Source organism: Gastrolobium bilobum, unplaced genomic scaffold, assembly GCF_033153095.1.
Source record: "Gastrolobium bilobum isolate Gb01-03AN ecotype WA unplaced genomic scaffold, APGP_CSIRO_Gbil_v1 utg7917, whole genome shotgun sequence".
Lineage (NCBI taxonomy): Eukaryota > Viridiplantae > Streptophyta > Magnoliopsida > Fabales > Fabaceae > Gastrolobium > Gastrolobium bilobum.
In genome coordinates this window covers 295,988-315,787 of record NW_026898898.1, presented here as the reverse complement: position 1 = coordinate 315,787, position 19,800 = coordinate 295,988, and the positions used below count along the sequence as shown (strand labels likewise).

General features: G+C 33.3%; 5 protein-coding genes across 5 annotated transcripts; 3 read left to right on the top strand and 2 right to left on the bottom strand.

Moving 5' to 3' along the window:
- Positions 1 to 586: 586 nt before the first annotated feature.
- LOC133285149 (ATP-dependent Clp protease proteolytic subunit 3, chloroplastic) lies at positions 587 to 4,767 on the bottom strand. The gene is made up of 5 exons (XM_061482324.1): positions 4,444 to 4,767; positions 3,944 to 4,058; positions 3,258 to 3,433; positions 1,190 to 1,285; positions 587 to 1,091 (listed from the first exon to the last, which is right to left on the bottom strand). The coding sequence occupies exons 1-5, from the start codon at positions 4,729 to 4,731 to the stop codon at positions 798 to 800; spliced, it is 969 nt and encodes a 322-aa protein (XP_061338308.1). The 5' UTR covers positions 4,732 to 4,767; the 3' UTR covers positions 587 to 797.
- Positions 4,768 to 6,090: 1,323 nt separating this feature from the next.
- LOC133285194 (uncharacterized) lies at positions 6,091 to 8,363 on the top strand. The gene is made up of 2 exons (XM_061482384.1): positions 6,091 to 6,374; positions 7,999 to 8,363. The coding sequence occupies exons 1-2, from the start codon at positions 6,116 to 6,118 to the stop codon at positions 8,151 to 8,153; spliced, it is 414 nt and encodes a 137-aa protein (XP_061338368.1). The 5' UTR covers positions 6,091 to 6,115; the 3' UTR covers positions 8,154 to 8,363.
- A 2,932-nt stretch (positions 8,364 to 11,295) lies between these two features.
- Positions 11,296 to 11,724, top strand: LOC133285145 (uncharacterized). Its single transcript, XM_061482319.1, has one exon. The coding sequence runs from the start codon at positions 11,296 to 11,298 to the stop codon at positions 11,722 to 11,724; it is 429 nt and encodes a 142-aa protein (XP_061338303.1).
- A 1,738-nt stretch (positions 11,725 to 13,462) lies between these two features.
- LOC133285144 (uncharacterized) lies at positions 13,463 to 15,289 on the top strand. Its single transcript, XM_061482318.1, has 7 exons — positions 13,463 to 13,576; positions 13,907 to 13,978; positions 14,075 to 14,148; positions 14,225 to 14,372; positions 14,587 to 14,673; positions 14,771 to 14,857; positions 15,212 to 15,289. Exons 1-7 carry the CDS (start codon positions 13,463 to 13,465, stop codon positions 15,287 to 15,289), a joined length of 660 nt encoding a protein of 219 aa, XP_061338302.1.
- A 1,260-nt stretch (positions 15,290 to 16,549) lies between these two features.
- LOC133285150 (eukaryotic translation initiation factor 5-like) lies at positions 16,550 to 19,483 on the bottom strand. Its single transcript, XM_061482325.1, has 2 exons — positions 19,385 to 19,483; positions 16,550 to 18,425 (listed from the first exon to the last, which is right to left on the bottom strand). The coding sequence occupies exon 2, from the start codon at positions 18,062 to 18,064 to the stop codon at positions 16,736 to 16,738; it is 1,329 nt and encodes a 442-aa protein (XP_061338309.1). The 5' UTR covers positions 18,065 to 18,425; positions 19,385 to 19,483; the 3' UTR covers positions 16,550 to 16,735.
- Between the last annotated feature and the right edge of the window lie 317 nt (positions 19,484 to 19,800).

Here is a 19,800-nt window from a genome sequence, read left to right as displayed (position 1 = left end):
ATGTCAATATAGTACTACCAATGGTAACAACTTTTCTTTGGATCTTTTTAGGGAAGCTAACTCGTCTTGTTGCCTAACTATATAAAGCTTATTTATTTTCAAAATTGTATTAAGTAACTTAACTTTTTTGAACTCACCTCCAACAGCAACAAAACTTCGTCTATGTTGTATGTTACAATCTTTACATAACTGGTCTCAAACTCATAACAGAGAAGGGTTGTGTTTTGCAGCGGACAATCAAAATAATAAAGTTTGGCTCTTCATATTCTCTACGCTCGAACATTTCTAGAGATCCTTAAAACACCTTTTTGCAAAAATGATATTTTTAGAAACATTAGTTCTTAGACATTAAACCTTCCTTTGTTTTTACTTATATTTTAACGTATAAGCAAAAATAAATTCATTTGACCGAAATACCTTGGAGATATTATTATTAGTATGTATTAACACAACAAAGTTGTACTATAGTACTAAATATTTATAAAATATTTCAATAGAGTGCAAGAATCTGATGTGCACAAAAATCAAAGATTACTAACTCTTGACATAGTATCTATCAAGAATAAGTTTCGTCTCAAACAGCCCAAGCACAGAAGAGAAAACATTATATTAAGGCATCTAACACTTGAAGCATACAAGAAGTTTTTGATAACTTTGATATACAGTCTGAATCGTACATGTAATTAACCCACTATAACAAAGTGAAACATCCCTTTTATCTTCTGGTGCAAGTGATGAATCAGTTAAAATAAATAGATCTATTGAGTATAGAAGCAACGCAAACCTTGTCCCCTAACTCATACAGCAGCAGGTGTTTCCTCTTCTTGTTCAGTGCCTTTATCATCTTCACTTCCCTGACCTCCTTTATATGCATTATGCAAAAACTTATGTTCTGAGGGTAAATTTTGTTTGGCTTTACGGCTTCCTTCAACTTTCCATTGATCCCATACCCGAGTTTTTGGTGGTGGTGATGCATCTGCAATTGGTGCAATTAATCCTGGTTTTCCATCATCAATAACACCATCAATTAAACCATACTCCTTTGCTTCCCAAGGATTCATAAAATTATCACGATCAGTGTCCAATTCAATCTGCAGATAAAATAAATTAAAGGGGTAAAAAGTATATAATATAATGAACACCAAACTAATTAGATATTTAGATAAGAAGGTTCCATAGGATATCTAACCTGCTCTTCAGGCTTCCCTGTAACTCTTGATAGTATCTTGTTTATCTTAATCTTGTGATATGCCATTTCTCTTATACGAATGCTCATTTCTGTAGCCTGTAATTACATTTATGCTTAGAACCACCCGGAGAAGAATCATTATACAAGCAAATTTCCAAAAGAACTCATCTTACATATTGGAATTGCATAGTAATTACACCTGAAATTATGAATGCGTAATAGATGGCAAAAACAATTCCAGGTAAAATACTTCTAGTAAGTATCAAAGTATTTAGTAAAACCCATTTATTTTGCAATTAAAAATTTCAGCAGATCTGGTTTCTGCAAAATCATATATGGTATAAGTTGCTTCCTAAACCAATTATATCAAGCTTGCACCACACTAATGCATTTAAATGAAGATAGGCATCATTTTAAGACTCTGCTCAATAAACATGAAGCTCAACTGCAACAACCCGAGTCTGTAAGACCAAAGTGTGATGATGCAGTTGGAGATTCAATCCTCCACAAGGCCACCTATCCTCCTCCCCTACTACTCATATGATTGTGCATCCAACATACCAACAGTGAAAATAAATAAATAAATCACTTCCAAAAGCATCTAATGTCTAGTAAGCAAAAGAAAATGCTGGGTATGTTGTTTATACTAGACTTTGGAACTTGGTACAAATAACAAAGTTTCATGTTTAGATGGCATGATTATAGTGGAAAATTCAGGTAACTTCAGTATTAGCAAAGTTAATGTATTGTGAATGAAAAAGACTATTTTCATGAATTGTGTTTCATTTATTATACCATATTGTAACATATGGAAACAAAATGGTAATTAGCTTAGAAAACATAATGCAAAGACAAATATATTCTTAAACCCTCAAATCAGTCTTTCCCATCCCATGGGATGCATTTGTACCTTCACAATGAAAAGAAAAACTAAATTGCATAAGAGGTTCTTAGGTAAGTGGTTTGGAGAGCACTCAAGGGATTTTAATCCCCCCAAAACAAAAAAGGAAGCACTCAGACCCCTTCCCCCTCCCCTATAGGCCTTGTGGTTGTGGGGCATATCCAGAAAAAACAAAAAATAAAAGGAATAAAGAAATTGGGAAGTTGGACTTAACAAATGTAAGAAACTAAGATAGTAAGAGCCATTATTACCAAAATAAAAAAAAATAAAAAAATGCTAAGAGATGTAAGAAGATAAGTTAAATAATGAAGAACCCCCCATCAAATACACCTTTGGAGAGGGGCGAAGAACTTTAATTGTAACTAAGTCCCGACTCGGGATTAGTCCCATAGCCGACTCAAAGAGCTGAAGCTTATGGGGATACCTAGGGGGCCGACTCGCCTCAGAGATAATTAGGATCAGTATACCCAAAAAAATAAAATAATGAAGAACCCATTACTCCTTGAAATTAATGGTATGCAACTCACTTATAATTCAACCGAGACACACACACACCCATAGCCGACTCAAAGAGTTAAAGCACGCACGCGAACACACGCACGCGAACACACGCACGCGCACACACGCACACGCCCACACACAGAGACAGATAGATGTAAAGGTGGCCTGGTAATATGAGAAAAAATGAAAGAACCACATAAATTAGTTGCTAGTTCAGAATGCCAACATGGCTTGTCAACATGTTCAGTTATCAAAAAATTAGTTATAAAACACAGAAGTCTCAATTAGTGGATAACTGGAGATAGTAAGCAAAAAAGTTGTTTGGTTATTAGCATAAATACAAATCGCATAATTTCACCTAATCAGCTTATTAGCTATAACTTAAGCAACAAATTTGAAGCATTCACGTTGGGGTTTATTATATTTGAAAAGAGAGGTTCTTTCACTCATTTCAAGTTGGAATTGAGTTAGCAAATGTACTTTCACTAAAAGGGAATCTTATGCCTCCCACATCCTATACTTATGAATATATGCTTGAAATCTAAAATCAGCTTAAACTTGTAAGCTGATCATATATTCATGCAAACAAAAATAACCAATGAAAACTTCAGACCTATATGTAATTGACAATAATCAAAGTTAGTGGATATAAGTGGACAGTCTTACTTTTCCACCAGCAGTTCCAAGCGGCTGATGGATCATAACTCTTGAATTTGGCATACAATATCTCTTGCCTTTTGTACCAGTAGCAAGAATAAATGCACCCATGGAAGCAGCTAGCCCAAGGCAAACAGTTGACACATCTGCCTTGCATAACTTCATGGCATCATAAATTCCCATTCCTACATGCAATGATAAAACAAAGGGAAATTAGCAAAAGGCAGATGTATTTCAGATTCATTAACTAAAGAATACCCCATACTTCACTAATACAAGGTTCCTTTCCTATACTCACAGATTCAATACATTCAATCTCTTATTGAGAGAACCTTTTATATGCTATAATGAGATTCAAATTTTCACAAATCTGAATTAGCTTGCCAATCAGAGTGATCAATAATTTCTTGTTTTTATCAGTAAATACAGTAGGGTATAACATGACCTACAATTCATTTCCTTCTTAATTCTATTTTTCTTTTAAGATATATAAGAATGTTGCAATCAACTCAATACTCTATTAGCAGATTGCCTGTTCCCACAAGCACTAAATCATTAATGTGAGCTATTAAAGCCTGAAAGCTTGGGTCGGGTAATAAGAAAGTTAACATCTCTGAGACAAAATCGAGCTCCAGAGTCAACAAACGGACAAGAACAAACGAGTAAGAACAGAGGGTAAAACTTTGTTCACATACCAGCAGTAACAGAACCACCAGGTGAATTTATAAACAGCTTGATGTCTTTCTTTGGGTCTTCAGCATCCAAAAACAAAAGCTGGCTAATGACAAAATCCGCAGTAACATCATCCACCTGCTCAAACAAAACAATTCACAGACATACTATCAAATACCATGTCTCTTCAGTTGCAATTGGCATCCCATGGTTCAGAATGAACCCACACTAACAGGCAAACAAATGTCTCAAAATCTACAACATCAAACAACATATCACCAGCAATTCAACACTATCATATTAATTTTTCTCTTTTTTTTTCTTTTTTCCCTGTTTGTTCATTCTTCTGTTGTGGGCATGGTTTAGAGTGAACCCACATGAACAAGTTTGCAAATTTCCCAAAAAAACATTATCCGAAAGACAAAGGGTGTTCTTAAAACATCGAAACAACAGCAACAAAAACCCAAAAAGATTATATATACATAGAGAGAGAGAGAGAGAGAGAGAGAGAGAGAGAGAAAACCTGAGAACCCAAAAAGACAATCCTTTGACGGAGAAGCATGTTGGTGGTGTCGAGCTCTTCGAATCTGGGAAGCCTTGGGGTAGCGGTTGATGCAGATAAATCAGGGGAAACGAGCCAGTTAGAGGACAAGGTGTGTCTGGTGGTAGAGGCGTTAACGATGAACATGCGTTTTGTTCTTTTGCTTTTGGTTGAAGCTGTGAAGATGGGAATTTGAGAGTGGAAAAGGCCATTGTTGAACTTCAACTTCAAGCTCGGTGGCATACATGTCGACGCTAAACTCAATTCCATCTTCTTCTCTTCCCTTCGTTTTGCTTTGATGCTAATGAGCAGTGAAGCAAAAAACGAATATATTTCCTAATCTTTTATTTCTCTATATATTATGTTTTATTTTCTTACTTAATTAAAATTTAAAAATCTAATATTAATATAAAAATTTAATGCTTTGTAACTTGATTACATCATAATAACATCAATACTAATTAATTTTACATTATTCAAATTTTATTTTTTCTTCTCTTTTCTTTCTTCCCTTTCTAAATATCTGTAATCTCATCAAGTTGTTTACGATGACTAATTTTTATCCGTATAATGTTTGCATTCTTGATTGAGTTGATTTTTGATTCATACTAATATTATTTATAGCAATACTCAAATGAGAATTTTATTCAATTGTGATGCTAAAAATTCATAAAAAATGGTTAAACAAAAAGTTAGTATACCAACCCTTCAGTCTTTAATTTTTATTAATAAAATAACAAAATGTAACTCTTAGAAAAAATTTAAAATCCTAAAAATAAAGAAAATTCTTAATATTAAATATTATGGTAACTAACTTCTAAAAATAAATATAAATATAATTAAATTATTCAAAATATATTCTAAATCTTATATATCAAATCATGACAAATATTTTTCTTTTTCTTTTCTTACTAAACAAATCACAATTATATCTGCTATTTTATTGGACTTGAATTTTATCATAATTTGTTATACAGAAAAATATTTCTGCAGTCACTGCAGATAAGTTATTTGCATTTACTCCCAAAATGACGTTGTTTTGGGATTGAAAAATTAAAAAATTATAATTATAAAGACTATAATAACCCTAAAATAAATTAAAATTACAAAAACATCATGATTTTCGTCCAAAAACGACGTCGTATTGGACTTACTGCATATAACTTATCTGCAATAACCGCACAAAAAAATAAACCATTTGTTATATTTTAAATCTCTGTTTCTTTTAACAATTAGGCCATATTTATTACACTAAACTCTAATCGATTTTGAGCCTTTGAATTAATAATTGAGTGATGTGTAATGGACTGATGCATCAAATTAGATATTGATTGATAGTTACGATTGTAGGATTAATAATAACTGCAGTAACATTTTCAATATCGAAGTGCACTATCAAGCATAAACCATTTTGATTGAAAATCAATTTTTACATAAATATTTTTCACGAAACTAGTTAAAATAAGGACTAACTACGTTTTCATATTTGATTGAATAAAATGATTTTTCTTTTCTTAACTATTAAACATATATTATCATTGTTTGATTAATTTTCTTTCAGCTCAGTAAATAAGGTCAAGACAATATAAAATGTTCCATTGTGAAAACTTGTAGCAACTAGCAACGCAATTCTTATCTGGGATCTCATATCTCCATGGCTCTTTCCTTTTCTCACCATCCTCTTCTTCATGAGAACAAAATCCCTTTTGCTGTGCAACCTCCACGCATACCTTTAACAAAGACCAACAACACATACACAACATGCTTGCTTCAATTCCCATCTATTCAGTGTTGCTCAAGTTTCAACCACAAAACCAGCATCAACCTTAAAACTTGCAAGAATTGCAAAACCCAATTCGACTCTACCCTCAACCACCCTTTAGCTTGTCGATTTCACACTGCCCATTATGGAGGTATACCAGTTGTTGTTTTTTTTTTTTTTTTTTTTTTTTTTTTTTTAGTTTTTCTGTATTAACTCTTGTAATGCATTTTTTATTTCCCTGTGTTATTTATGCCATAACATATGCAAAATGCTGTGTTTTTTGTTGGGGAATATATTCCCAATTGGGTAAATTTTTCATCTTTACTGGCAGAATGTTGATATTCAAGAATATATAAAACTGGGTTTTGACAGCTGAAATGGCATGTTTACATATATTCCAATTGTTTTTCTTTACCTTATTGCCAAAACCAGTAAGGACACTTTAACATAATGAAGCTTCAAAAATATCTTTGAAAATGGTCATTCTCATGCCTTTGAATGTTTGCTTGCTTTCAAATTTGGCCAATTAAGGAACTTGAAAAAGATGCTGACTTTTGCCAGTTCACTAAGTTTAAGTATAAGTGTGGAATTTATAATGTGAAAACAAAAAGAGACAATCTTATAGAAATGCTACCAAATTTATATACATATACTCTCCTTAATTTAAGATATTTAATCTGTTAGGTCTGAAACGAAGTTACAAATATGCATTGACTGCTGTGGTGCCTAAGATATTATTGGGCAGGCATGAGGATATATCTGTTTCTTCTTATGAGAAGATCTATACATCAATTGAGAAGCTTACTTTTGATATGAAATGATCCCTTTAAAAGCTTTCCATGTCTTCATGAAACCTGGTCAAAGAATCCTCAATTTTGCCCTGGAATAGTTGAGCCCAATTAGACAAAGATAACCTCACTTACTTGACTGTGTTCCTTAAACCTGAATTGTTTTTTCCCCCTTATTTTATTTTATTTTCCTTTTGAAATTCTCTGTCTTCTTTGAGTTTACAAATATGGCTATCTTTACTTTCAAACCTGACATCAAGGACATGTATGTGGTTATAAAACCCAACATTAATTGTGTTTCACAAGTCATGACAACTTTAATGTTATATCCAGGATTATATTGTGAATACCCAATTCATTTCAATAGCTAAAGTTTTGAGTTAGTGATATCTGAGACTTGAGATGAGAGGTATAGAAGGGCTTTCACTAAGTGCATTGGTTATCATGGAAATAGTTAGCCACAGCTATCTTCTAACACTTTCTAAAGCTATCACAATGTTTTTCCTAGTTCACTTTCTTGTTGGACATTGGGTTCTTGACTACTTTCTTTTCCTTGGAACTTGAAAGCTACTTCTGTATACTAGTAACTTAGTAGAAATCTCTTTCATCCTTACATAGGACAAGGCATATTACTGTATTAATTTAAGAAGACTCGATTAATTAGTTGGGCTGTTGGGGCATACCCCTATAAACCAGTTCATTGTCTTCATTTGAAGGGGCGACATTTCCTTTTTGGTTGACAAATGAAATATAGATACGAGGATTTTCTAACTCACAAGTCACAAGACCCCACTCATATGGTATATACAATAGTCTGTAGCTTTTCGGTATGCAGGTCTGGATTTTACTTTAAATGTTCCTTCATGTATTAGATGCATGATCTGATTAAAAATTTTGTATTTTGATATTATGTTTGTTCATTTGCATTTACTATTTGGATTTAAGTTGGCCTTGATTCACATATCCTTCTATCTTCCTCTACCACAGGAGAAACTAAGAGAAAGTTTGAGAGTGTGTATGAAGGTGGCACCATGAATACCCCTGATTCTGGCCAAGTTTTCCAGTATTGGCATTGTTGTGGATCTGAAGATCCATTTGACCCTGGTTGCACCGCTGCTCCTCACTCCTCATATGATGACTGATGTAGATGCCATTCATCATCATCCTTGAATCTGTGGTTCACTTTTTCCATTTTGGATTCTTTTAGCTAAATATAGTTTCTGAACTCGTGTACAAAATTATATTGATTCCTTAAATGATTTCCGAAAATTTGTATGTCTTCCTCATGCAAAACAAGTATGTGAGTACACATCTAATCTGTTATCCAGTCCTAATACTTAGTTTCCCCCCACCCCCTATTTTTAGAAGAGTATGATTTACCATGAGCTATTGCATTTAATATTAAATATGAATAAAGGTATATTTTAGGGTATGTTTTGGATTAAGAAGCTGGAAAAGAAGGATTAATTTTTATTGTCAAATTTTGAAATTTTTAAAACTTTTTTAAAATAAAAATATTCAAAGGTTATATTTAATCCTCTTATTTTAAATAATTCTCAATGAGAAACATGTTTGCTTAAAATCATAATTTTGTTTTGCCCTTCAAAGTTCTTCATCTAAACGTATGTTTAAAGGATAGTACATCTTGAATACTAAAAAAAGAAAAAAGAAAAAAGGATAGTACATCTTTATCATGGCTCAGAATACCCTTATAAAGTCACTATAATTCATACATAATTAACAACTCAATGATGATAAATTACACTTATTGGTAACATAACTACTACCAATGAAAGGACGAGCATATATTGGTAGTACTACGGGTTGATTAACTGATTCAAACCGCGGTGACCGAACCGAAAAATAAATAACTGAATAAATTGAAAATCGAAAAAAAATTACAAATTTTAATTTAATTGGATTGGATTGGATTGGATTTCGGATTTATTGAGAAAAATCGATCTAATCCAAACCGATCCAATATATAAATTCTCCTCTACCTACTTGGACCTTTTCTCAATCATAGCCCAAAAAATTATAAACCCAAGACCTATTAATCTATCAACTAATCTAAGAAAAAACATAGTCACATCTCATTAACAAAATTTCATCTGTCTAGAGCTTCATATGTAAAAAAAAAAAACTATATTATCCAACACTGATGCTTTCGTATTTCAAAAATAAATAAATTTACAAAATCAATATATACCAAAGATGTTATTTGTATAATAATTATGAAACAAATTTTAGGATTTTCAAAAAATCGAAAACTGATGCAATCCAAACCGAATAGATGATTACATGATCAAATCGAAGGGATTGGATCGGATGATTTTTGCTTCCAAAATCGATCCAATCCAGATCGCGAACACCCCTAGGTAGTACCTATGATGCACTGACACCGACACCGACACGAAACACGACAAGTTAATTCTAAAATAGTCATATTTCGACACATTGGAACACGTTTTGATATTAAATAATATTTTTAATATATATATATATATATAATTTATATTTAATATATATAACAGCCTATAATAAGTCATATAATCAATCAAATATTCAAATTTCATAACATAAAGAAAAATAATTTTTCGTACCTTGTTAATTTTTCATGTAAATTTCATAACAGAAAAATATTGATTTATAATTTTTTATTTATTTTTAGTCAATAAAATAAAAAAATAAAAAAAATAAAAAAACATAATATGTCGGATGCGTGTCGGAACGCGTTGACCGTGTGTCGAAAAAAAGTGACTATGTGTCAAAAAAAACTTGTCGGAAGATTAATCGCGTGACGGTGTATCGAAACGTGTCAACACGCACATTTTGAAAAAAAAAAAAAACGAGTCCCTGCTTTGTTGGTAGTACAATATCGAAACAAAGGTTGATAATTACACGCTTGCGAAACTACACCAGAATATATGCTCAAATCAACTCGGTTTCTACGTGTCATTTTTGTTCTGAACTCTACAGTGTGGTCAGTTCAGGCAATTTCTCAAGATAAAGTTTCGGCTCCTAATGAATCTTTATTGACCAAAGATATCTCATTATTTTCCTTTAATAGTGTTTTATTTTATTTTATTTTTGGAGATATTCCAATTGTTTAAGTGCTTCGCCGCTAACCCGATTCGGGGCGAATCTCGAGATTTAAAGCTTTAAGGGCTTGTTTGGTGTGACGTATAAGACATGATAGTATAAGTTTACACTATACGTTATGACATTTTCAGTTATTTAGTATGACCATCGGATAGTATAAACTTATACAGCATAATCCCTTAATACATCAAAACGATGTATAACTTAATCCGGCCTAAGAGTGAGAGATAAGGCCTGATAAGAGATTGATGTATTAACATATATCGTTGATCAATGTAATTTTCAAAAATTAATATATTATTTTAATATTATTCTATTAAAATAAAAATTAATTTTTCAATATGTTAATTTTAAAATATTGAATATTTTTATTTTTATAAAAATTAATTTATATTTTAGACACACTGATCAATAAATTTTTATAAAAATTAATATCATATGACATTTTTTGAAGAATTATATAAATTCTTTATTAAAGGATATTTTTATTAAAAATATTCATTTTATCATATATAGTATTATACAGTGTATTACCAAATACTAGATGATATTATCTTATACAATATATTATTTTATACAATATTGTGCCAAATGCTGGATATTATTAAAATTCAATCAGGTCATCAGACTTTATCCTATAGTATGCACCAAACATGGCGTACACCTCTCTAAAAAAACGATACCTTAATAGTGTTTCTTATATGTCACAGGGTCCACTAATCTATAAGCTAGAAACAATATTTTTCTACAACTATGCTACAGGAGACAAATAGAGCCAACATAGTATTCATATTTCACACTACTTTACTAAAGCTATTTCCTCTAATCACTTGGTTCTGTCTGTTTAAGTCTGATGTTGTCATGATTATTAAACTGTTTATGTTAATCATTTATTGCTTTTTGACTTCAAGTTCAACTTTGCTAAGCAAAATATTAGCTATGAACGGACACGGTGCATGCATCCGCGTAATTGCATAGTATTTGCTATGACATGTCACTCTCAACACGGTGTAATCGTTAAGTAATCAATTGTTTACATCCTTTATAAGTATATCATCATCACTTGCCTACAATCCATTCCACTAATTAATAATATTGCTTGAGCTACTCATACAGTTCCTAAACTTCATAGCAAAGAAAAAACTTAAGAATATTTAATAGAGCTGTGTTCACTTGTTATCAATGGAAGCAACCAATCTTGGATGTTGCAAGCTTTCATGGAGGCTAGTTTCCAAGAACCTTACAAGCCAGAGACCACACAGCAGGCTTATGGTTAGAACGAGCTTCGAGGATAAAGATCATTTTGGGAGCTCAGTGGATGAGAACATGATAGTGCTGCGTTTGCGGATAAAGGAGATGAAGATGTTGGAGAAGAGTGAAGAGGCTCCTTCTGATTGGATGGAGTTGGAGAAGAGGTTTTATGGTCACTATGATGAAGATGTTTTTGAAGCAATAGGGTTGTTGCAGTCTTATTTGATGAGCCTCAGGCCAAGTGTTGCATTAGGGATGTTAGTTCTTGTAGCTTTGAGTGTGCTGATAACTTCCGGGATGGGCTTGTTTCATGCCATGAAGATGGCAAAGATCCTTCTATATTGCTTTGATTCAATGTGAGATAGATTCTGCTGAAAATTAGTGGATTCCTTGGCCCAGAATTGAGCTACAGAACTATGGTTGGAATGATAGATTCCAACTCGATCAGATAAAATCTCGAAAGTTAAACTTCATGTACTCTTAAACGTTAAGCAATATTTGTGTAATATATTATTAATAGAAGCAACCAATTTTGGATGTTGCAAGCTTTCATGGAAGATAATTGTGATAAAAACCATTTGGGGAGGTCAGTGGATGAGAGCATGATAGTATTACATTCGCGTATAAAGGAGATTCAGATGTTGGAAACCAAGTGTTGCATTGTAGATACTAGTCCTTATCAATCTTATTAAACTCGAACTGGCTATCGACTTAATCAGAGTATCGGATCAATGGGTTACTAGTCACTGATTGAATCGCATGATCTAGATAGATAGATATAAATATATATTTTAAAATTAATTATATAATAAATATTTAAATTGTGCAATTTAAACAACAAGTAGCCTAGTGGTAAGTAAGTACTATGATGTATATCCCTATGACAAGGTTTCAGTCCCCACTAGCTGTAATTTTTGAATATTATCCAACAATTGAGGACAGCCTTGTGATAAGTGGTAGCGTCTCTATCGGGTATCAGTTGAATTGCGGTTCATCACCGGATTGATTGAAGGCTTCAACTCTTTTAGTCGGCTACGAAACTAATCCAAGTTGTGACTTAGTGCTTATAGCTTTGAATGAGCTATAATTAGGTTTTAAGGCATAAAATTACCTGATACCAAAGAGTACGCATATTTGACACAAAGAATAATACATGAATCACAATTAGGATACGTGTGTGGAGGAGTGAAATTATTTTCATTTATTATACGTACAAAATCTTGTAGCCTTAATTGGCCATTTTGTGGCCTCTCCTTATCATAAACCATATGAATTTATCTAGCCATCATAGCAAAGCCCACAAACCCAATACACTTCTCGTAAGTTAAAATGCCCACAACAGCTCGACAATAAAAAGTAATCGTAAATGATAAATAATCTCCGTGACATTAAATATTTTATCTGTGCAGACGTGAGAATGGTTTCAGTTTTGACTCGTGACACCTTCCTTCTTAGGTTTCTTTTTGACGTCCTTAAGTAGTTATAAATGTTAGATACTTTTTGATACCAAAAAGGAAAGAATGATATTTTTATCTAACCCTCTTATATATAATTTTTACAAGTTCTTCACCAATCGTTTGCTTATTTAATTATTTTGATGTGGTGGATGTTTCTTTGGACATAATTCACTTAGACACAAACAATAGAAAAGTGAAAGCATATGAACTTTGGAATTTGAAGGAAGGTTTCGATGAATACAACATTTGGACAACCTTTAATTTAAAAATTTTGATATTCCAATGTTCATATGTGGTGGACGATTTTCAAGATTCCTGTCCTTTGATGAATGTTTTGTTTAAATTGTAGAGTGGCTAACAGTATACCTTCCGTGTTTATGTGGAAGTTCCTTTAATCCCTTACCTCCTTCGAAATGCATGTGCCACCTATGAGGCAAACAAAACAATAAACAAAAATTCTACGCACAATTATAAAGCAAAAGGAAATTGCACATTGATTTATTTTGTGCTCATAATTTCTGAAGAAAAATTTCCTACACACTGAATCAACCCTTGAACCTTCTTTTTAGAACTAAAGAAGGTTGCAACAAACAACTCTATGGTCAAGCAATATGATGATATGATTTTTTGACGTGAGTGAGATGGATGAGCAAATTAAGCCATCTCCTAATATATTAGTACAGTGTCGAATATGCCACGATGAGGATGAAGACTCAAACATGGAGACACCCTGTTCTTGTTGTGGCACCTTAAAGGTAAGAATGCCTTGCTAATTGCTTTTGCAGTTTAGTTTGTGAAATTTATTCGCATAGCTTTATACTTGTGCTAGCTAGCTCGTCCTTCTACAAAGTTATTTTTGAGGTTGTGTTCACTTAACATAAACTTTTAAACCGAAAGGATTAAACCATGGTAATTGCTTAACTTTTTAATATACTTGCCAACTTATTGAAGCTGTGTATTAATGTGTTAGTTTGTTGATCTTCAATATCAGCTAGTTAACTTTCATAAATGTGCATATCTGTTAGGATTGTTATATGCACACTTATGGTTTTGAGCTCTCTCTCTTTTTCTTTTGATCATTGTAGTATGCACATAGAAAATGTGTTCAAAGATGGTGTGATGAGAAAGGTGATACTACCTGTGAGATTTGCCAACAGGTGATCTACACCCTGCTATTATCTTATTCACATTTTTGTATTCTCAATTATAAGGTATTCAAACTTATGAGAAAGTGCTTACTGTGGTAACTGCAGCAACTTAAGCCAGGCTATACTGCACCGCCACCACCTCCCCTAACATATTATGGTGGTTCTCCAACAAATTTTGGGTATCTGTTAATCAGTTAGTGTACTTTATATTTTGTTTTTCTATGAACAAATGATGATAGAAGATTGCTATCTCAGAGGGAACTGGGAGATTTCAAGAAGGGATCTTCATAATCATCACTTCATAGCATTATTAGCAGCTTATCGCGAATTCCTAGACCCTGAAATTGAATATCCAGCACCCTCTACAAGGAGCCTGATATGCTGCCGAATTATTGCTATTATAGTAATTTCCTTTTGCTACCTTCACATGTTTGTGTTACATAAAGAAAATGGAAAAAGGAGGGTGGTAGGAAAAAATGACAACTTAAACAATTGATTTATGAGGATTGTGACAGTGACAACTTTCTAGATTTGTGTTTTGTTTTAGTGTTATGTTACCTGTTTTTCCCTTGCTAATCTTGGTTTCTTACAATAAGGTTGTTACCATATGATTGCAGTTTATTGTTCTTCTTGTTTTACGCCATACACTTCCAATCATATTTATAATCAGTGGAGGGGGAGAGTATTCATTGATAGTGTTTATGGTAAGGGAATATTGATATCTTTCATAATGGAAACAATTGACAACATTTTTCACGCATTAGTATAGAAGAAAAATTTGATTTCTTCAATGCATTGCAGTTCGAAGGATTGAGAATTATTGGAATAATGGTACCAGTGTATATAATGGTTAAAGCTATTATTGCTATCCAACGGCTTCAATATCAGGTTAGCAAACTCTATTTTTGTTCTTAAACATTTTTATTTTTTTTCAGTACAAGGTTCTTAAACATTTAAGTGAGATTAGAACGGGAAATGAATGATTTTCAAGTTTAATGAATTTCTGTAGAAAAGGAGAGAAGTAGCAAAAAGTAAAGGAAAAGGAAAATTTGAATAAAATGGAAGTTTAATCTTTTGTTAATGCGTATTGTACTTCTCTTGTACTAATCTACTACAATTGCATATCCAGCACATGCATTTGTTTGCAACAAGCTTATAACAAGTCCTTATTCATATTGTATTACAAATTACAATGTACTAATCTTAGGCAAGGGAAATCAGTTTTTTTATTTTTCTGCACAGGATCATCATACCCCAATGCAATCACTTGGGGAAAATGACATGGGGCACTCTCAGTTTCGTGTCATTCATATTGGGTGATTCCATGGTCAACTTCAGATGAAGAAATTGCTAAGACGTTGAAAAGATAAATCAGAGTGGAGTCATGATCATCTTTTACTTGCAGGGGTGGTGGAAAAAGACCTAAATTTTAGAGAAAATTGATGTATTTCCCTGCAAAAGTCAATCAATGTAACTAGATGCTGTTGTTTATATAATATATAGCTCCATGTTATTGGAAAAGAAAAGGATGGGGAAGATCATAAGCATGGACGAAGTACTACATTGTACATTACCATGACCAACTATATTGCTAACAGCAAAATAAAATGGGTACTCATCATTTTAAAATAAATGAATGATTGTGTATAATTTATTTATTTTTGGTACACATTGTATATATTTCCTTACCAATTACATGGAATTGTCCTCTATATGCAGATAATATGTACCTCTGCCTATAAATGATCAGTTGTAGGTCGTTAAGAGATGTAATGATTAATTTACAAAGCAACTTAGTAAAGCCAAAAATACATGTCACGACCAAGTAACTTCGTTGATAAAAGTTAGTCAACGGATATTGGCTTGTATGGGAGTTTGCTCTTTATTTTGGTCTCAAATATTTAAGGATGTGTAAAGAAAAATAATCAGTTTTGATAATTCGTCCAACATATAAAGACCCGTCTGAATCAATCCATTACCTTTAAATCTTTTACCAAATTACCCAAAAAATGGAAATAAAAACCGTAACCTTCAAAACCATCCCAACATAATAAATAAAACCAATCCTTTATGTATTAATGACTATATAAAAACCCAAAGTATATTGCACTTCTAAAATCGAAGTTGCTAGGAGTGAAATCCTACACACCAAGTCTTCTACATCTTGTTTTTAAAGTGAATTAACTGATAAATTTCACCTTCTAGGAAAAAATTATAACAAAACACATGCTTAGCCAAAGAACAAAACCAATTGATTTTCTAGACGCATTATTTCTCAATTCTACAGTACAAATAACTACTCACATGAAATAGTGCAGTCCGTAAATACGAATGCTTTGTATAATAACATGGGCCACATAGAAACCTCACCACCTCAGTCCTCAATTCTATCGTTTATTCGTATGCACCGCACGAGTAATATGAAAACGTGGAAGTTTCTCCAGAGAGAAATCAGGAATACCGATAAGACCACCCCTTTAGGAGCAAAGGCCAAGGACGCACTGGAACACGCATTTAAATTCTCATAGACTTCTTGCAATGCAGAAGAAATAGCTAGATTTGAAAAGCAACCATAAGCAAAAAAGATAACATAATGATACCGAGGAAAAATCTCATACCATAATTTTACACTAGTCCAGACACAACAGCACACATCACAATTCCAAGTTTTAAACCATAACCAAACAACACAAAGGGGGCAACCAGACCCTTTATTCGAAACAAAAGACACAAGCAAAGAAAGGAAAAGTAAACAACTCGGGCACATTATTCCTTCTCTGATTCTGATTCCGCATTCTGAAGCCACTCAATGAAAGGTCTAACATTCTTCCAAATCTGAGAGTTCTTGTTATCGCCCTTCGGCCCCTTTTGATACCACTGCACTATGTGCTCTTCCTCCAACACATCAGCATCGTATAGTGCCTTCAACACCAAGGCAACCTCCTTTAATGCATTGGAGGTGGACTTGCAAGAAAACTCCTCAATTGCACGCAGCAATAACAACTGCGAAGCCTCTTCCTCAGCAACTGCAGCAGCAAGGTAGCTCTTCTTCTTAATTGCTTCTTTTGCAAAGCCTTTCTCAATGCCCTCAAATAGGGCTTCATAGAGAGCGCTCATCTTTTCTTGATCAGATGCAGAAACTGCTGCCAGTTCAGACAGCAATTCTTTTGCTTTAACACCTTTCTTCAAATTTGCTTTGACTTCCCCAACCACTGTCCTGGAGTGCATAGAGTTACCATTCTCAGAATTATCAATTACCTTGGCTGCTTTCTCCTCCTTCTCCGTTTCATTTGTGGAGAGCATGACCATATCAGCTGTCACAGCACTTAACTGCTCTTGAATGCGTTGACGAGCAGCCTGTAGTGATGTATCTGTTTGCCATTGTACATCATCATTCTCCTCATCTTCTTCATGAGCCTCATTCTTCTCATCAGTTTGACTGTGAGTAGGAGATGTACGGTCTTCATCAGAGCCATTTCCTTTTTTCCTTGAAGTGCTAGATTTTGTGGTGCCATCCTTAGAAGATGAAGTGCCTTTCTTCTTAACCTCTTTCTTCAGTTTTTTCAGTTCCTCATCAGCTGCTTCCCCTTCCTTCATTCTCTCCTTCTCAGCTCTCCTCATGGCCTTCTTGTCTTTGGATCCTTTCTTTACTTCAGGAGGGTTCTTAATGATGAAGGTGGTCAGCTTGTCTCTCATATCCACATCAGACACAAATCCACAAGCAGCACACTTCAGCTGGATCATTTGATTCTTAGTAATCAAGATCTCAGTTTCAGGATTTCCACAACCATAACACTGGACATATTTCTTAATGAAGATCTCAAGAAGGCCAGCAAGCTTTGCAGTGTCATGTGCCCCATTAACATGAGACGTGCCAGTCTTCTCATCAAATTTTGACTGGGCACCAAGTTCACAGCCAAAATATTTTGTTGTGTAAGTGGCCGGTCTTGCCAATGCTTTAGCAATATCAACCATGTTGACAATATTTGTTTTGATACCATTACCCCTACCTTCAATTTTTGTTATCATTTTAGGCATCTTATACCTATAGAAGGCATCATCACTATTACCAGCACCAATGTTCTGTAAGGCCATGATGACTCGAACACTGAAAGTCTCAAAGAAACACACTAGATGCCACAGGCAGTAAATGCTGGAATTCAAAGTATATTCAGCTGCAATGTTGATTCTGCTGACTGTAATCACAAAGACTCTCCTTCAGCAATTACAGTAGGCTTCCAACAGCAACTACAGAGCTCAGGATGTTCCTGGTATGGCGCACGATGCATACAGCTAAGTCTTTTTGGCAAAGGCCTGTTCTTTTTTCTGGAAGACGAAAAACACTCTCCAAGCAACTCAATTGCTCCCAAATGGATAATAGCCCGTTCAAACATGAAAGAAACTTCAACGTGACACCTTCACCTTGGAATCTGCTGCAGAAGAACTTGCAGGAATCCTGCATCAACAACCGCAAGCTTCATTACTTCAATTACAAGGGGGAAATGCTTGATGTTGACACTTTCCGAAGGAGACAATTAAGAAGTAGGAAAAAAAACAGTTAAAACCGCAATTCATTTGCACCGAATAAAAGTCATCAAAATAAATATATACCAGATAAGACAAGGAAGAAAAACAAGAAATAATTATAATGCATATTTCCTAAGCCTAAAAAGACAAAAGTTACAATCTAACTCCAAAAGCAACATGCAAAGTGGCTTAAATAGTTGACAGGTGTTCTATTTTTAACATCAAGCAGATCTATTAAACAACAACAACCTTCCTAGCCTATCCTTATCCCACACAGTGAGATCTTCTACGTAGATTAATGGGCCCCATTTGGCTCTATCAAAAAACCATAATTGAAACAAATGAATCCAAAATAAAGCACATATGAAACACCTCCAACAGGCTTAATTTCAACCGAAACATTGACATAAAATTACACCAGAAAAACAGGTAACTTTCTATAATCATCAACATCATCATCACCTTTGTTCCAAACTGGTTCGACAAACTTTCCATCATCATAATATAAATTTTAATACGAATACAACAAGTACGGTAAGTTTTATCGCCAAATGCTTGAGATCGATGAAAACAAAACGATGCAACCAGATGATTGCCAACAAATATTCAGATCTAAATCATATCAAAATCAAACCCTCAAAAAATAAATCAAAATTAACAAATAAATCAAACAACAGATATAGCTAAAACATGAGACTGATTAGACGATCTATATTTTTCAAGATAAAACTTGAAATCAAGATAAACAAACATCCAGATAAAACTTGAAATCAAAATAAATAAATAAATCATCAAATAAAATAAATTTAAAAAGAAGAAAAAAACGATAAAGGAAAATCAGAAAGATAAAATACAAGAAAAGATGAACCCTAACGGTAAAGGCGATACCTGCAGGGGATTGAGATGAAAACACAGGCAAAACCGAAGCGAGAGAAAGAGAGAGGGAAAGTGTTGAGATGAGAGGGTGCGGCTCAAAAAAGATTGTCGTAGGCACAAGGTTTAGCATTAACATTGCCCCTTTTATATAGAACCAATGAAATGCCCTTCCTATGTGCAAACTATTTTTTTTTTTTTTTAATTTTATATTATATTTTATATTAAAAAATTATAAATAATCATACAGAATACTATATATTTTTTTTCATTAGGATAAAAGTGGTAGGATACCTTAATTATTAATCACTTAAATATTTTATTTTGAAATTTTTGTAGATTGATATATTGTAAAATTGCATATATCTTATAATTTAATTACTAAAATTTTGTTTTATTTTTTAGTATTTTAAAATGGGAAAGGATATTGT

What these genes read in the sequence shown, in the direction of transcription:
- LOC133285145 (XM_061482319.1), top strand. Translation starts at nt 11,296, where the DNA reads ATGGAAGCAACCAATCTTGGATGTTGCAAGCTTTCATGGAGGCTAGTT.
- LOC133285194 (XM_061482384.1), top strand. Translation starts at nt 6,116, where the DNA reads ATGGCTCTTTCCTTTTCTCACCATCCTCTTCTTCATGAGAACAAAATC. An exon ending in TCACACTGCCCATTATGGAG is followed by an intron (nt 6,375 to 7,998) that starts GTATACCAGTTG and finishes CCTCTACCACAG; the next exon opens with GAGAAACTAAGAGAAAGTTT.
- LOC133285149 (XM_061482324.1), bottom strand. Translation starts at nt 4,731, where the DNA reads ATGGAATTGAGTTTAGCGTCGACATGTATGCCACCGAGCTTGAAGTTG. An exon ending in TGGTGGTTCTGTTACTGCTG is followed by an intron (nt 3,434 to 3,943) that starts GTATGTGAACAA and finishes CATTGCATGTAG; the next exon opens with GAATGGGAATTTATGATGCC. An exon ending in TTGGAACTGCTGGTGGAAAA is followed by an intron (nt 1,286 to 3,257) that starts GTAAGACTGTCC and finishes ATGTAATTACAG; the next exon opens with GCTACAGAAATGAGCATTCG.
- LOC133285144 (XM_061482318.1), top strand. Translation starts at nt 13,463, where the DNA reads ATGGATGAGCAAATTAAGCCATCTCCTAATATATTAGTACAGTGTCGA. An exon ending in CCTGTGAGATTTGCCAACAG is followed by an intron (nt 13,979 to 14,074) that starts GTGATCTACACC and finishes TGGTAACTGCAG; the next exon opens with CAACTTAAGCCAGGCTATAC. An exon ending in ATTCATTGATAGTGTTTATG is followed by an intron (nt 14,674 to 14,770) that starts GTAAGGGAATAT and finishes AATGCATTGCAG; the next exon opens with TTCGAAGGATTGAGAATTAT.
- LOC133285150 (XM_061482325.1), bottom strand. Translation starts at nt 18,064, where the DNA reads ATGGCCTTACAGAACATTGGTGCTGGTAATAGTGATGATGCCTTCTAT.